Source organism: Rutilus rutilus (genome assembly GCF_951802725.1).
Source record: "Rutilus rutilus genome assembly, chromosome: 5".
Lineage (NCBI taxonomy): Eukaryota > Metazoa > Chordata > Actinopteri > Cypriniformes > Leuciscidae > Rutilus > Rutilus rutilus.
In genome coordinates, this window is record NC_140213.1 from 35,584,042 (window position 1) to 35,602,257 (window position 18,216).

The 18,216-nt window shown below is 35.2% G+C and overlaps 1 protein-coding gene across 1 annotated transcript; it reads left to right on the top strand.

Annotated features, from left to right (window-relative positions):
* Positions 1-101: 101 nt before the first annotated feature.
* On the top strand, positions 102-18,050 carry LOC311291019 (1-phosphatidylinositol 4,5-bisphosphate phosphodiesterase gamma-2). Its single transcript, XM_084409837.1, has 32 exons — positions 102-184; positions 287-484; positions 1,023-1,214; positions 3,085-3,178; positions 3,281-3,328; positions 3,422-3,506; positions 3,666-3,749; positions 3,953-3,996; positions 4,108-4,180; positions 4,531-4,632; positions 4,732-4,850; positions 4,949-5,034; positions 5,755-5,872; positions 5,969-6,137; positions 6,324-6,359; positions 6,757-6,837; positions 6,949-7,020; positions 7,116-7,196; positions 7,325-7,497; positions 8,730-8,936; positions 9,070-9,189; positions 9,286-9,466; positions 9,564-9,602; positions 11,355-11,421; positions 11,628-11,785; positions 11,966-12,056; positions 12,267-12,488; positions 15,252-15,376; positions 15,736-15,856; positions 15,945-16,115; positions 17,019-17,101; positions 17,885-18,050. The coding sequence occupies exons 2-32, from the start codon at positions 301-303 to the stop codon at positions 17,897-17,899; spliced, it is 3,441 nt and encodes a 1,146-aa protein (XP_084265963.1). The 5' UTR covers positions 102-184; positions 287-300; the 3' UTR covers positions 17,900-18,050.
* The last annotated feature ends 166 nt before the right edge of the window (positions 18,051-18,216 follow it).

The window sequence follows — 18,216 nt, forward strand, 5'->3', positions numbered from 1 at the left end:
AATACATTCTTTAAAAAAAAACTCTTTTTTTTAAGAGTGTAGTTTCTGAAAAGCCTGTGTAGAGAATGATGCAAAAGCGGTTTATGCCACAGGATGTGTTTTTTTCTCAAGACCTGGTTGGACAATAACCACTTGACGTCATCTTGTCATTTCTCAAGATTGATTTGTGCACAGAAACTGGAAGGTAAGTGCGTCTGGACATAGGCTACATTACATGAATAACATTTAACACAATTATTGCTTTCATAAGTATAAAATATATATATATTTTTAAAAACATTATCAGTGTCAGATGCAGTGATGATGGGTGGCAATGAGCTGGATGAGCTAATAGAGGACGAGAGGAGTCGGATTATTGAGCATCTGCAGACAGGTACTGAAATGATGGTGTATCAGCAGAAGGCTGAGAGACTCACTGTCCAGGTCATGATGGAGACCATGCAGGTGGCCTTGATACGCTCCGGCAACAGGATAGTCACAATGTGTAAGTTTCTTACTTAAATGTAGGCTTGACACAATGCAGTGATTCAAATTATTGAATCAAACAGAGTAATGCTTTTTAAAATAGCAGTTTTATTTTTGTAGAATTACTAAAGTGTGTGGTCTAATTTCCTACTTAAGCTCTAATTTCGCTAACTCATTTTTCAAAAACCTTATCTCCTGGTTTCACAGATCGTCCCAGACTAAAATGCATGTTTGAGCTGAAAGCAACTTGCACTGATATATCTTAAAATATGTCAGTGGCACTGCCATTGTTTTGTCTCAAGATACACACCAGTTATGTTTTTTTTTTCTTCCTTAAGGCATGTTTATAAAAGCTATTAAATGTCCAAACTGAACTTTTTAAATGTCCTAATTGAATTTGAATAATTTAGGCCTAATTATGGCTTAATATAAGCCCTGTCTGTGAAGACACATGTGATCTTCAAGCACTTGTATTTAGTTATTCAAAGGAACAATTATACTGAAGATAAAATTCACTGAATAATTGCATTACACTATATGTGTTTGTATATTTGCAGTGGACATTTTTGAGCTCAAGGAGGTTCGCCAGTGGAAGACATTCAAGGATTTCCAGCGATTTAACGAGAACAGGGGGAGTTTATTTCGAAGAATCTTTCGGCAGTCTGAAAAAGAGATTCAGCAGGACAGCAAAACGTGTTTAACCATCTTCTATGGATCTGAGTTTATTTTAAAGTCATTGATTCTAAAAGGTATGCAAATGTTTCTCACACATTGTAAGTGCACAGCAAAGACGCGTATTACGGAGCCCGGGAAGTCACCTGTGGGAGAAAAAAAAACAATCCGTCCGCTCAGTTTATAAACCTTACTCGCGAATTCTCAAACTGTTCCCGGTTTAACAAATCGTGCCCACGGATTAATAAACCGTACCCACGAGTTTCTAATCCGCGCTCTCAGATTTGTAAACCGTGCCTTCAGTTTTTGCAATCTCAATCTGTACCCACAAATTCATAAACCGTGCCCACGTTTTCGCAATCCGTTCCCACGGGTTTGTAATCTGTACTCACGGATTTGTGGCTCACTCTCATTTTAGAAGAACACGTTGTTAACGAATCTTATTGTATATTGTTTTATTTAGCAAGGATGCATTAAACTGATCAATAGTTACAGTAAATTAGGGTGACCATATACGTCCTGTTTAACCAGGACATGTCTGGCCAGGATTTCGAGATCGCCCAAAATGCCCGGGATTCGGCTTTTGCTTTGTACAGTCACCCTTCATTATGTTTACATTATTACATAATTATTACACGTACGTGCCAGCTTTGCAGGTCATGCATTCTGCTTCACACGGATCCCGATGGAGACGAAAACACAGGAATTTTCTTAGCAATGCTAAAACGCACATCAACCGATCACTTGTTTAGCGTTCATGTAAACACTACATTCAGATTCACCAATCGGAATTAATTCAGTCCTACTGAATCAAAAGGTGTGCATGTAAACAAAATGAATGGCGACGAGAAAGCAAAAACCGTATCCCGGATATTTTGGGCAATCTCGAAATCCCGGCCGGACATGTCCTGGAATATGGTCACCCTACAGTAAATACATTTATAATTTATGCTAAATAAATAAATGCTGTTCTTTTGAACTTTGTATTAAATAATCCTAAAAAATGATTAAGCAACACAACGGTTTTCAACATTGATCATAATAAGAAATATAATAATCAGCATATTATAATGATTTCTGACTGGAATGATGCTGATTGTGTTTCGTATCACAGAAATTAATTACATTTTAAAATATATTAAATTGTAATAATTAGGCTACTGTTTTTAGTTGGCTAGCTGGTGGAACATCATATTTTTTCACCAGCAAAATTTTCACTAATGAAGTTGGTATATAGCCTATTTTTGGTTTACCACAGAAGTCTCGCTGGTTAAGCTAGCTAAAAAGCGTGATGAAGAAAGCAGCACACTATCATCACCAACAATGTAAAAAAAAACCACACCATATGCTGGTAAACAGCTTTGCTAGCAAGTTCTCTTACCGGAATGGTCCCCATGGAGCACAGTATGTCTTCAAGTGTACCGTGGGGAACAATCATGATTTTCTTTTTGCAACCGTCTCACCACTTCATTATGATAGTGTTGATGTGCTTATTCTGTGATGATACTCGGCTAACTGTAACAGGAAATGTTCTCAGAACTTTCGCTAGCATTATGGTAAGGTTGAGGCTTTCTCAAATTTATGAACAAACGTCCTGTAATTAATAAATAAATTGTTCAAAGTTATTTGGTCTTTAATTATGGTTTCATTTATGTATTTAAGCATCATTTATTTAGGCTACATCGTTCATGTAACGTTTTAACCTGAAAAGTTAGTTGGATGTTAAATACGGTTTTTAAATGTTATTACTGGTTCAGAGAACATTCAAAAGCAACTTTTCCATTATGTTTGCAAAATGATAAAATGGAATGTTCGCATAACCAAAAACATTTTTAAAAGTCAAAACTGGACGTTTTGAACGTTCATAAATAACGTTTTTATACCTTATTGGGAATGTTAGCAAAAATGTTCATAGAAAATATTTTGTTGGGCATTTGTCTTCCATAGCTGATTCAGTGGAGGATGCAGAAAAATGGCTGACAGGACTGGAGTTACTCAGACAGGAGACACTGGTGGCTCACACACCAGAGATTATAGAGAGGTACACACACACACACACACACACACTTACAGAGAGTGTACCTATGAACCGTAACCCAAATCATTATGTTTGTTTCATTCTCTGTTTTCCCTCTTACTGTAGTTGGGTGAGGAAACAGATGTACTCGGTTGATCAGACAAAGAAAAATAGGTTCTCCTCTTTCTCTTTCACCTGCTTCTCACCCAGTTTCATTGCAGCTTATCACCCAGTCTCACTGTAGTCATCTGTTTCTTTTTCTCACAGCATCACCCTGAAAGAGCTCAAGTCTCTCTTGCCACAAATGAACTTCTTTGTGCCAGGTGGACGTTTTCTGGAGGAAAGATTTGTGGTACAAATAATACTGAAAGCATATCACTGAATTCTACATGTTAAGTTAATGCATTCGGTAGCAACTCAAGATGTACATTTTGTTTACTCCCTAAAGAGTAGATTGATTTTTTTGCTTAAAAACACATTCAACATGTAAGTCTGAATGTTGCATTTTCAGGAGGTGGGAGCAAAAGATTATGTCCTGGATTTTCAGCAGTTTAACAAATTCTACAATCTTTTAGTATTTGAAAACCAGAAGATGGTGAGTGCGCAATTACGTTTTTTTGTTGTTGTTGTACTTTTTATTAAATTCTTATTTGAGTATCAGTTCCATTGTATATGAATGTTATTTGTATTATTGAATGGAACATTTACTTGTTTTAAACATGATATAAATATTTAAGGGAAGTTAATTGTAAAACATCAAGGCTAATTTATATTATTATTATTTTAATCATTTATTAGTTGCTAGAAGAGTTTGAAAGGGGGCCTGCCGCTTTCACAATGAGGTAAGTGGTTCAGTTTGGTGCTTTAAATGGGCCATATCATTAACATTTTTTATAAACAAGTTAATTGTACCATGAGAACCATATTTACTTTTTCTATGTATTTCTCTGCAGTAATACTGATAGGCCTGAATCTTCTGTACTTCCCCTCTATGATTTTCAAAACTTTCTTGTAAATAGACAGAAGGTAAGACTAATGTATATGATCTGTTATCTAGCTAGCCTACTGTGCAAAATGTTTGGGTCAGTAAGATTTTTTTAATGTATTTGAATTAAGTCACTTATGCTCACCAAAGCTGTATTTATTTGATATTGTGAATACTGTGAAATATTATAATTTAAAATAACAGTTTTCTATTTTATATATTTTAAAAAGTATTTTATTCCTTTGATTGCAAAGCTGAATTTTCAGCATCATTACTCCAGTCTTCAGTGTCACATGATCCTTCAGAAATCCTATTGATTTGGTGCTCAAGAAACATGTTGAAAATTAATATTTCATTAAAAATGAGCTCTACATTTTTTTTCTGTCTGTAGGAGGACTGGGCCAAAGATTTTAATAAGGTACAAGAGTTGATGAACATCTTCATCGATGACACCACGAGGAAGTCCAATAACCCAAAGATTACTGCTGGAGAGGTACAGGCTACAGAGATCTGTTTAGTTTGACTTCCTCACACCAAATAAATCTTTTTCTGCACCTAAACAAATCAGTGCGGTTTCTCTCTGTCTTTCTAGTTCCTCAGTTTTCTCTTCTCCAAAGAAAACTCAATTTGGGATGAGAAGTTCTCAGAGATTTGCCCACTGGACATGAACAACCCTCTGTCTCACTACTGGATCAACTCTTCTCACAACACGTCAGTGCTGGTGTTCTTCATGCTCATGACACACATGCAGCTCCTCCTCGTCATGGTGAACTTCCTGTGTTACTTCATGTGTTTTGCTTTTTTCACAGATATTTGACTGGAGATCAGCTGCGCAGTGAGTCCTCAACAGAAGCTTATGTGCGCTGCCTGAGGCTCGGCTGCCGCTGTATTGAGTGTCAGTGTGTTTCTCAGACATTTTCTACTAAACTTTATATTTTTATTCCAGTTTTGCTTCATATGCATGTAAGGATTAATGTTGAATAATAAAATTTTAGTGGTACCAAGATTTTTAGTTGATTGGAAACTTTAATATTGTATGGTTATAATCAGTGTTGAGGAAAGTTACTTGTATCACAAGTAATGTATCACAATATTGCAAAAATAAACTAATTACGTTACTTATTTACTTTTTATAGAAAGTAATGCGCCATGTTACTTTTGCGTTACTTTTACTCACCTGGCTGAGGCTCAGTGCTCAGTTGTTTTTTACTGAGAAATTCTTTTTTGCAAGTGTTTAACGCAGTAAACAAAGCCTATATTACATACATTTACATTTTCTTTTAAAAACACATTTAGAATATTATTATTTTCTGACCACTTGGAATATTTCCTGACCCTTAGAGCTATGTGTACCATACTAATGATCTCTTAACATTAAAGGGATATTTCACCCACAATCTCACCCTTATGTTGTTCCAAACATGTATGAGTTTCTTTCTTCTGTTGAACACAAAAGATGATATTCTAAAGAATGTTGGTAATCAGTTGACGGTAGCCATTGACTTCCATGATAGTAGGAAAAAATACTACGGAAGTCAGTGGCTACCGTCAACTTTTAAAATTAATATTGTTTTATATCAGGCCCTATGTTATGTTTTTTGTGTGTTTAATGCAGTGGACTGCTGGAATGGTCCAGATGAACCTATCATCTACCATGGTCGGACCATGACCTCCAAGATAAAATTTAAGGATGCGGTGGAGGCCATCAATGATCATGCTTTCATAACATCTGAGTTAGTCATCAACAACAACAAAACACATTCAATGACATTATCACTGTGCATTGTAAATGTAACATTCAGCACTCTTATTTTAATTCCTTTTGGCAGGTATCCTGTGGTGCTGTCCATAGAAGAACACTGTGACATCAAGCAACAGAAAATGATGGCTCAGATGTTAAGAGATGTTTTCCAGGACAAGCTCCTGACCGAGCCACTGGATCCAGAAGCAGAGCATCTACCCTCACCAAACCAGCTGAAGGGCAAGATCATCATCAAGGTAGAAAAAACCTTCAGATTTGTCCGTTCATCTGGTTGAACCAACTTTATTAAAAGGAAAAACTGCTTCAGTTTCCAATGTAACATGATTCATGAAGATTTCAGTGTCATGACAGACTGAGAATATCATTTTTTTTAGTTTCATCATTGTTACAGTGCATGATTATCTATTTATTCTCTCCAACAGCACCAAAAAATAAAAGAGAGCGATCGCACTGATAAGGTATCCACAAAACACGACACCCTCCTCAAATAGAGCTCAAAATGAAAGCAGCTGCTAATCTCATTCATGTATAAACCAACCTAATGTTTAAACTACATCTAGCTCTGATTTGTTTTTCAAAGCTAATATTCAGTAGATGAACTTGCAAACTTAATTAAATAATCCTAGTCGCCTTGGTGATTTACAGTATTTTTGTGTATACACTGATGCACATTGTCGTTATGTGGGTGTGACAGAAAATGGAAAGATCAAACTGATTACACATTAGAACGGATCTCATTTAATGCCTGTCCTCTTTCCAGCATATATCTAACTGAATATATGCGCATGAGTTTTTTTTTGCATGAGTTTTTTTAACATACAGTATGTCATATGTAATTTTATTTGCTCTGAACAGCTGGAGGAAGAAAAGGGAAATGCGGCTGTGAAAAGAAAATTAGACAGCTTCAAGAAAATTGGAAACGCTTACAGAGAGAAGGTGCATATGTTTTAAATATCTTTATTTGTATTTTCCGTTTCTAAATAAGTGTCAAAAGAACTGAATGAGGTTTTACGGGGCAGTTTTTCATATTTTCACATTTCAACGCAGATAAGAAATGCTAAAGAAAACCGCGTGGTGGAGAAGGAAGGCGAGCTTTGCATCTGGGATTCAATAGATAAGGTGTTTTCAATTAATTTAAATGTAATCTGCTTTTTTTTGCTGTCCCTTATTCATTGTCAGATAATTCATAATATCTATATTTTTTTCTAATGTAGAGGTTTTACAAGCATGACTGTGTGATCTTGGATAATAAGCTGTACTATTCAGAAGAGAAGTGGGAGGAAGACTGTACTGAGGTATGGGAAGAAGATTACAATCATTGTCTTTGTAAAAACCAGTCAGTTCAACTCCTGCTAAAAAACAAGCCACTTTGAGAAATTGTTCACTCACGAACTCTTTTTTTGTTGTTGTTGGAAACATTCAGGACGGTTCAGACCTGTACCAGTCAGAGACCTGGTTTCATGGACGGCTGGCCGGGGGCAGAACAACCGCTGAAAAACTCCTGCGTGATTTCTGTAAAGGGAGGGATGGAAAAGATGGAACGTTTCTGGTGCGAGAGAGTGACACATTCATCAGAACCTACAGTATCTCCCTCTGGTACTCTGCACATCCTTTCATTACTCTTATGCTTTTTTTAAAATGTATTTTTAAAAGGTTTAAAGCTGGGTCCTAATTGAATTTCCTGCCACACCTGTGCCACAAAATTTACTGCATATAATACAGAATCTTACATTATGTGGTCCAACAAAGGCATTTTTAAGTTTTTTATATATATATATATATATATATACAGTGCAATGCATAAGTGAATACACCCATGCTAAAGTTGACTAAAAAGAGGAATAAAAAATCATATTTTGGAAATTGAACTTAATGCCTTAATTTAAAAAATTTGGAAAAATCCAACCTTTAAGGACACCAATTTTCTTTGTGAATGAATAATGTATCGTAAATAAATAAATGTTCTTCCTTAAAATACATGGTGCATAAGTGAGTACACCCCTATGTTAAATTCCCATAGAGGCAGGCAGATTTTTATTTTTAAGTATTTTTATTTTATTTTTTTTAGGATACTATGCATCCTGATAAAGTTCCCTTGGCCTTTGGAATTAAAATAGCCCCACATCATCACATAGCCTTCACCATACCTAGAGATTGTCATGGTTTTATTTCAGTTAGCCTAAAAGCTAGTTTGATTTGCATTGAGAGATGATCTTATGGAAAGTACCCCATGCCAATCTCTAGGTATGGTGAAGGCTATGTGATGATGTGGGGCTATTTTAATTCCAAAGGCCAAGGGAACTTTATCAGGATGCATAGTATCCTAATTTTTTTTTTTTTTAAATACTTAAAAATAAAAATCTGCCTGCCTCTATGGGAATTTAACATAGGGGTGTACTCACTTATGCACCATGTATTTTAAGGAAGAACATTTATTTATTTACGATACATTATTCATTCACAAAGAAAATTGGTGTCCTTAAAGGTTGGATTTTTCCTCATTTTTTTAATTAAGGCATTGTTCAATTTCCAAAATATGATTTTTTATTCCTCTTTTTAGTCAACTTTAGCATGGGTGTATTCACTTATGCATTGCACTGTATATATATATATATTATTTTTTATTTTTTATTATAGACTACCATAAAAATTATAGACCCTTCATTACTTTGTAAGTGGGCAAACTTACAAAATCAACAGGGGATCAAACAATTATTTTCCCCACTGTATACTGTTAGAATGTTCCTTAGACTGATAATTTTTTTTACAAAGAGAAATAATGCAAATAGAAAATGTTGAAATAATAATATACTGTATGCTCTCTATAGGACGAGTGGGAGAATTCAGCACTACAGAATCTTCTGGTCCTCAGAAAATGATCACACGTGCTTCTTCTTGACAAACAAGCAGTGTTTTCCAAGTATGTGTGCCTTGATCGAGCATTATAGACAAAATCTGATTGAGTATGATGGATTCAACTTGCGTCTTACGAGATTCCTACCTCGGCTCAATTCTGTGTCTCACCACCATATGGGGTAAGAAGAAAACATGAATTTCAAATTAGATCTTTAAAACACTTATTCATACACACAAATTTCAATGACATAACCTTTTTCTGTCACGGAAACTAGTAGAAACATCTGGAGATGGTTGTGTTGTCGTCTTTAGGTGGTTTTACAGTAACCTGAGTCGAGCCGAAGCAGAAGACTATCTTCTGAGGATCCCTGGAGATGGAGCCTTCCTCATCAGACAGAGAGAAGAGCCTGACTCCTTTGCACTTTCAATCAGGTTCCTTAGTTGTTTTCCTTTTTATTTCCTTACCATCCTCATAGACACTTACTTTTTTTCTCTGTATGTATCTTAATTTGTTTATTTGTTACTCAGAGTTGAAGGGGATATCAAGCACTATCTGATATACAAAGACAACAGCAAGTATGTGCTGGCAGACACCTACACGTTTTTTAGCCTTGAAGACATGGTCAGGTGTTTCCGCCAGCATGTTTTTCATGACAAGATAAAACTACGCTACCCTGTAACACCACAATTAGTGGAGCGCTTCTATATGGTGAGAGAAGAGCCGTAGAGCCACAGAGCCACTTCATATTTCTATAGGAGATACAACAATTGTGACCATATACAAACTGTAACTTTTTCCTTTGAAGGAGGATCTCTCAACATATGATAGTGAGCTGTACAGTGAGGTATGTTTGGCCCTAAAAAGTATTTGGAAACTTAGAATAAGTTTATAATATCCTACATTTTAAGGGTATCTTAAAATGTAGGATAGTATAACCTTATACTTAGTTTCATATACTAAATATATACTAAATATACAGATATTGAGTATATTAAATTATTTTAATAAATAATTTTTAATATGATATATTTATTATATTTCTAAAATAATTATATAATATAAAATAAAATAAAATAAAAATAAAATAATTGATTATACTGAATATATTTAATATTATACTGTAATATTTAATATTATATATATATATATATAGTACTTGTCAAAAACATGTTTGGAAACATTACATTTTTTAAAAATGTTTTTGAAAGAAGACTCTTATGCTAACCAAGGCTACATTTATTGCATCAAAAATACATTAAAATCATCAATATTGTGAAATAAGATTATAATTTAAAATAATTTTCTATTTAAATTATTATTATTATTTTTTTATTTTTTTTACTTATTCCTGTGACCATTTTTATCATCATTACACCAGTCCTCAGTGTCACATAATCTGTCACGTACTGCTCTGAGACAAGGTTGAGGATCCAAATGCAGTTTTATTGAAAGGGTAATCGTAGTCGAAAACAGTCAAGAGGTCAGAACCAGGAACATGGAAAACAGTGGAGTATAAACAACTAACAATCAATCAAACACCATAGAAACAAACAGTCAGGGAGCGGAGAAAGACAGACTGAACTAATTGACAGAACACAGACAAAGACAGAAATCAAAAAAGACTGACAATATGACATGATCCTTCAGAAATCATTCCAAAATGCTGCTTACCTACTCAAGAAACATTTATTTTTATTACTATATTACCATTATTATTATTATTATTTTTACTGCTAAACATTTTTGTGGAAACAATGATACCATTCAAACATTGGGGTAAGATTAAAAAAAGAGAGAAATTAATACTTTAGTCATCAAAGATGCATTACATTGATCAAAAGTGACAGTGAAGATGTTTAATATTACAGAAGATTTCTATTTAGTAAATGCTTTAATAGATGTAATAAATACATTTAATAAATGCAAATGAGTGCTGTTGATTGAACTTTCTATTAATCAAAAAAGCCTGAAAAAGTATCAACATTTCCACAAAAATTAAGCAGTGCAACTGTTTTCAACATTGATAATAATAAAAATAAGAAATGCTTGTTGAGCACCAAATCAGCATATTAGAATGATTTCTGAAGGATCATGTGACACTGAATTCAGCTTTGCATCACAGGAATAAATTACATTTAAAATATATATTCAAATAGAAAACAGTTATTTTAATTTGTAATAATATTTCACAATATTGTACTGTATTTTTGAGAAAATAAATGCAGCATAGGGGAGCAAAAGAGACTTATTTCAAAAACATATATTTGTTTTCAAACTTTTCACAGTTAAATGTAAAATGTATGTATGCAAATTTATTATTAACATATTATTGAGTAAAATATTATTATTTGAGAAACTTTACATTATCAATTATTTAAATAAATTATTTTTAATATTATTAGGCATCTGACATGCATTTGCTAAAAATAATTGATTAAAAGTCATTGCATCTATTTAATGTGAATTTATATAAGTAACATTATATACTTGTATACTTATATAATAAAATATATTTATTTACAAAGTATTCGAATACAAATCTATGTCCTGTATATACATATTTGTATATTTGAATTAAGCTCAGTGATTGTTTCAGGTCGCTGAAGACAATCCCTTAGGTGTCCAGTGTAAAGGTGTGGTGGACATCTTGAAGTGTAATGTTGGTAAGAGTTTCTTTGTCACCTGTGTGAATTGATTGTACTCACACACTTTGCTTAGTTGTGACTTGCATAAAAAAACTCACCAATTCTCATCAGATACTGTAAGAAAGATTATTTTCATTAATCAATGTCCTATGAAAAAAGCCCCTTATGGTTAACAAAATATAAATTAAGACTCTTTCTTGTTGATTTTAATGGATTCTCCTCAGCTCGCAAAGCCAAATATGCCAGACACCTCGTGGTGACCCTAATGAACAAGGAGAATTTGAGGCAAACCGAGTTCACGTGTGAGATCTTGGAGGAGGTGGACGAATGGTACCAGGTGATTCTCAACATCATTCAAAGAGAGCAGAGTTTGGAGAAAGCGGTTCGTACATCTGTCTTTCACAAGAGATGCCACACAAACTCACATTCATGTTCTGTTATTGTGCTTGATTATGAGTGTACTGTATTTTTCTGCATATATTTATATAGTTTTGATGACTCATAAGTCCTGTGAATAATAGAATATCTGTGCTGACAATATCTCCCTTACTTCTCAAAATAGAGAATAGCAGAAATGGAGTCCAAAAACAACATAGCTATTGAGATGTCAGACATGGTGGTGTACTGTCAATCTATCAAAAAGAGTTCATTTGGTATGTAATTTCCAGAACACTGCATGAGCGACACATGAAAAAATCTGAAACAAACTACAATGAAAAGCATCTGTACTGTATCAAACACATCAACATTAAGCAAAACAATTTCAAGGCCACATTTAAAACATTCCAGAAATGTTTTGAGGTGAGTGAACCGGACATTTCATTTCATTTATTATTCCATTCTGCACTTTTATGACCTCTCAGAAAAATACAACTACAAAGAGGTTCGCTCCGTCAAGGATAACATGGTTCCAAAAGAGGGGAATGAAAGTGGCGTGGAGAAATCAGACATCATTCTGGAGTATAACCGCACAGCTCTCACCCGTGTGTATCCCTCCGGAACACGAGTTGATTCTTCCAACTTTGACCCTTGTCCTTCATGGAAATTAGGCTGCCAAATGGTGGCTCTCAACTTCCAAACTGCTGGTACGTGAAAGAAGAGAGAGAGAGAAAGAAAAAAGTTATGCTTACCAAGGCTGCATTTATTGTAATATTGTGAAATATTATTACTATTTAAAATAACTGTTTTCTATTTTAATACATTTTAAAATGTCATTAATTCCTGTGATGGCAAAGCAGATTTTTAAGTAGCCATTTTTCCAGTTCTCAGTGTCACATGATTCTTCAGAAATTATTCTAATATGCTGATTTGTTGGTGAAGAAAACGTTCTTATTATCAATGTTGAAAACAGTTGGGCTGCTTAATTTTTTGATAATAATACATGATATATTTGCAGGATTCTTTGATGAATAGAAAGGTCAAAAGCACATTGTTTATTTAAAATATATTTTTTGGAACATTCTAAATGTCTTTGCTGTCACGTTTGATCAATTATTGTGTTCTTGCAGAATTAAATGTATTAATTTCTTTAAAAAAAAATATATATATACTACATAATTTATATATATATATATATATATATATATATATATATATATATATATAGTATATATATACACCCCATATTGACAGAAAAACACAGAATTGTTGACATTTTTGCACATTTATTAAAAAAAGAAAAACTGAAATATCACATGGTCCTAAGTATTCAGACCCTTTGCTGTGACACTCATATATTTAACTCAGGTGCTGTCCATTTCTTCTGATCATCCTTGAGATGGTTTTACACCTTCAAGGGATAGTTCACTTTGAAATAAAATTTTGGTATGTTTTAGCTTACCTCAAGGGCATCCAAGATGTAGGTGTCTTTTTTTCCGCAGTAGTTTCAATTTTGATATTTTTAGGTCAAACCGTTCTTGTCTGTCAGTCATATAATGCAGGTCGATGGTCACTGTCTCAAAACACAAGCACAGAGTCCAAATTAAAACAATTCCCCATCGTCCAAATTAAACAATTCCCCATCGTAAGTACACATTGATGGCCTAAGACACGAAACGAGCGGTTTGTGTGAGAAAACGAACAGTATTTATATCGTTGTTATCTCTTGAACACAGCACACGTCCAAATGATCTGACGGCGCGGGCGGGTATAGATATATAAATAGATGTCGCCTTGGCTACTGCAGTTCATTGGAACGAAACCGTAGCCAAGCGACATCTAGTGTATACATCTATACCCGCCCGCGGGCGGGTATAGATGTATACACTAGATGTCGCCTTCGCTACTGCAGTTCATTGGAACGAAACCGTAGCCAAGGCGACATCTATCTATATATCTATACCCGCCCGCGCCGTCAGATCATTTGGACGTGTGCTGTGTTCAAGAGATAACAACGATATAAATACTGTTCGTTTTCTCACACAAACCGCTCGTTTCGTGTCTTAGGCCATCAATATACTTACGATGGGGAATTGTTTAATTTGGACGATGGGGAATTGTTTTGCTTGTGTTTTGAGACAGTGACCATCGACCTGCATTATATGACTGACAGACAAGAACGGTTTGACCTAAAAATATCAAAATTGAAACTACTGCGGAAACAAAGACACCTACATCTTGGATGCCCTTGAGGTAAGCTAAAACATATCAAAAATTAATTTCAAAGTGAACTATCCCTTTCATTTGAGTCCAGCTGTGTTTGATTATACTGATTGGACTTGATTAGGAAAGCCACACACCTGTCTATATAAGATATATTTTTCTTTTTTAATAAATGTGCAAAAATGTCAACAATTCTGTGTTTTTCTGTCAATATGGGGTGCTGTGTGTACAATAATGAGGAAAAAAAATGAACTTAAATGATTTTAGCAAATGGCTGCAATATAACAAAGAATGAAACATTTAAGGGGGTCTGAATACTTTCCGTACCCATTGTATATATATAAATTGATGTGTGTGTATATATAACTTGAATGTGTTGTGGCTTGTCTCATCCGCTTCCAGTTATTTTAGTTGTACAAAAACCTGCCTGATATTGCAAACGGCTACTTGTTATATTATTTTAATTTATAATCGTAATCATAAACATATTATTTTGTAGCGCAATCATTTTTTTAACATCTACAGCATTTTGTTGTTTCTTCCAGTTATTTACCTATAGCAGCAAAAGAATCGGAAGTCTCCCCACACTCACAGAAATAGGTTGGATACAAAAAAAAAAAGACGGATACAATGAAAGTGAATGGGTATAGAAGCCCTCAATCTCCAAAAATGCAAAAACAATGAAAGTAACAATACATTGATGTGGGAGTAACAAACGTCGGTACTCCAGGGGGCGATAGAGGGCTATGTTAACAATTCTGTTTGGGAAAGAATGAAAGGTATAGTTCACTCAAAAATGAAAACTGTGTCATCCTTTACTCACCGTCATGTTGTTCCAAACCTGTATGATATTCTTTCTTCCATTGAACACAGAAGAAGATTTTGGTTACCAGTTTTTCCCACTATGGAATTCAATGGCTGTCCTCAGTCTGGTTACCGACATTCTTCAACATATCTTCTTTTGTGTTCAACAGAAGAAAGAAACTCATACAGGTTTGGAACAACATGAGGGCGAGTAAATTATGACAGTTTTAATTTTTGGGTGAACTATCCCTTAACCACATGTGCTATTACTCATTATTCATCTAGCTATAAACGTCTTGACTTTCCTGTAAGATTAATGTGAAGTTATTGCTCCACCATGACTGTACTTGACCTTAGAAGAAGAGTTTACACTTAAACTTGTTAAACTTCAGAACCGGTCTCTATAAATGTGTCTAATAAATCTGAATGGCGTCTCTCTTCAGATAAGTTCATGCAGCTGAACAGTGCTCTCTTCAGTCTGAATGGAGGCACAGGTTACGTGCTTAAACCAGAGTGGATTCGAAATCCAACCAAGAAGAAGCCTCCTAAACAAAACATCCGAATCAGAGTAAATAACCATGTTGATTCAGTTTGAAGTTTAATCAAGTTCTAGAATGATGGCTGATGATGCCATGCAATTGGGCTAGTTCCAACAAAAGGGCTAGTTCCAACAAAAATGAAAATTCTGTCATCAGTTACTCACCCTCGTGTTCTTCCAAACCCAGACTTTTGTTCATCTTCAGTCATATCTTTATTTGTGTTTTGATGATGAGCGAAAGTCTTCTGGGTTTGGAACGATGAATTATTGACAGAATTTTCATTTTTGGTTGAATGATCCCTTTAAAGGAATAGGAATGACATCATCCTTTGCTAACCTTTATGTCTTTCCAAAATTTTCTAAATGTAATTTTCTTTGGTTCCCTTCAGGTGATAGCAGCCAGGCATCTGCCCAATCCAGATCACATCATCAGTCCTTTTGTGCAGGTTGAGCTGTGGCCGTACACTGGAAGTCAAGCAGATGACTACAGTTTCAAGACTACTATGTTAAGTAAGGCAGTGGAAAAGAGAGTTCTTGAGAGAAAAAGTTGTTTTAGATTACAGTAGTGTTGTTGAATGTTGGTACTGTACCTTTACAGAGGATAATGGACTGAATCCAGTGTGGCTGGGCCCAATGAATCCACCAAAATGCTTTCAAGTAGATGAGCCGGACCTGGCCTTCCTGCGATTTGTGGTTTTTGAGGAGGACACATTTTCTGATGCCAAGTTTCTTGCACATGCCACTTTTCCTTTCAGAGGTATTCGCTCAGGTAAATCCACCCAATGGATTTGAGCCACCAATATGCCTTGTAAATATTTCATTCTTTTAGTGAACTGACTATAGATATATAATTCAAGCATTTTGAGCATTTAACTTACACAACACTGTTTTCAATTAAAGGTATTGCGGAGGATTTTCTTTTTCCGGGTGGATCATCAAGACTATTGGTCCTCCTAGTTGTCAATCATTCTGGTGATATGTTTACGTAAGTCCGTCGTACGTGCTCGTCCCTAGGTAGTTTTCGCTTTCTGCGCATGCGCACTTTCAGGTGTATATGTGTGGTGAGCTGCGGTTTCAGCCATTCATTGAAGCTCGCCCGTTCTCACCGGGTTTTTTCAAAATGTCTGAGGGTCGCAAGAGAAAAGGTGTCTACGAATTGTAGGACAAGAAGAGAAAGGACTCTGATGCCTCAGTCGCGAAGTTTCTACTCGACAGGTAAAGTAAAGTAGGCTTGTATGAGCCATGCCAACAGCAACTTGTAAACAGAGCGTGCACGAGGAGAACTAGGCTCGTGCATGCTCTCTCGTGAACACGTTTAATAGGCGTTCCCTCTCGGGAGCAGGTAGAGTGTTGCGCATGTGCATTTTTTCAAAAAGTGGAGAGGGCGGTTCTTTTCTAAAATTCGGGAAAATCCTCCGCTATACCTTTAAATACTGAAAACTTTTTATGCCTTTTTGGCCGTTCATTTACATAACAGTGTTTTCAGAAACAATTTTTGAAAATGGTGACGTCAAGCGCATGCGTATTATGTGTTCAGTGGGTTTGGGAAACCCTGAATTAGGAGCATTGATTTTATTACCTTTCTTTCATAATATTGAGCCTCTTTATTTACAGTCTCCAAAGGTCTCTGAGCTGTTGCATTTCACTTCTGCTATTTTTGTCTTTTTATCAGGGTATCGGTCTGTCCCACTGAAGAACGGGTTTAATGAAAACCTTGAGCTTGCATCTCTTCTGGTGCATGTACAACATTTTGAGGTGAGAAACACACACAAACTGATATCTTTCTCTCTTAGGGCCTCATTTATAAAACGTGCACAGATTTGATCTTAGGGTGTGCGTACGCTTAAATCCACGGCAACGTTCATGTTTATAAAAACGGTCTTTGACGGCCAGAGTCCAAGCAGACGTACACACTTTTCCTTGTGGCAGTGCTGGTGTACTGCAGGTATTTGAAAATCGAAGCAATTCTTGCCGCTCGCCGTTCTCAAGTAAAGGATTTGGATGTTGAATGGTGCTTTCATATGTTAATGACAGCTTTCCATTTAGTGTATGTGAACAGTGATGTTTGCAGCAGCAAAAAGGACTCCAAAAAGACAGATACAGCTTCCGAAGACTCATTTTACCATAATTTATATAACACCTTGAATATATTTAATGCACTAATGTAGGGTGACTCGGCAGACCATGTAAATGTGAGCAGTCATGTTAATGTATTCAGGAGGATTATGTTAGAATAAGCTGTATTACTAGCACCTTGGATTTAATAAAGACATTTTAAGATTAATGAACATTAAAGGGATAGTTCACCGAAAAATTTTTAATACTGCCATTTACTCACCCTCATGTCGTTCCAAACCTGAACGAAAGGCTTGCAGGTTTAGAACGACACGAGGGTGAGTAAATGATGACAACATTTTGGGTGAACTAAACCCTTTTTAACCTTGAGACTGCTGATATAAAAGCAGTAACACCAGTCCAACCTACAATTTTACCACTTCCTAGTTTCAGTCAGTAATTAATAATCTGTTTTGTCAACAGGTGCAAGGTAAATAGTAAGCCTTTACCACCAGGAAGTAGCCGACCAGTCAATGTAAATATGGACTTGACTGTCACTATGGACTTCATTGGAGAAATACATTTAACTGCTGTGATAAACAGAATAACATGTAAATAAACTGTATATCTATTTGTATTACATAAAAAATATATATATATATGCACATTTGTTCACTGCTCATGTTTTCTGGTTCATAATGATACCAGATAACAGAATTTCCTTTTCTCCCTAATGCATCCTTACATCTCAAAATAACATCACGGTAAAAAACGGGTACATATGTTGGGAATATAAAACCCCACATTTTTTTCAA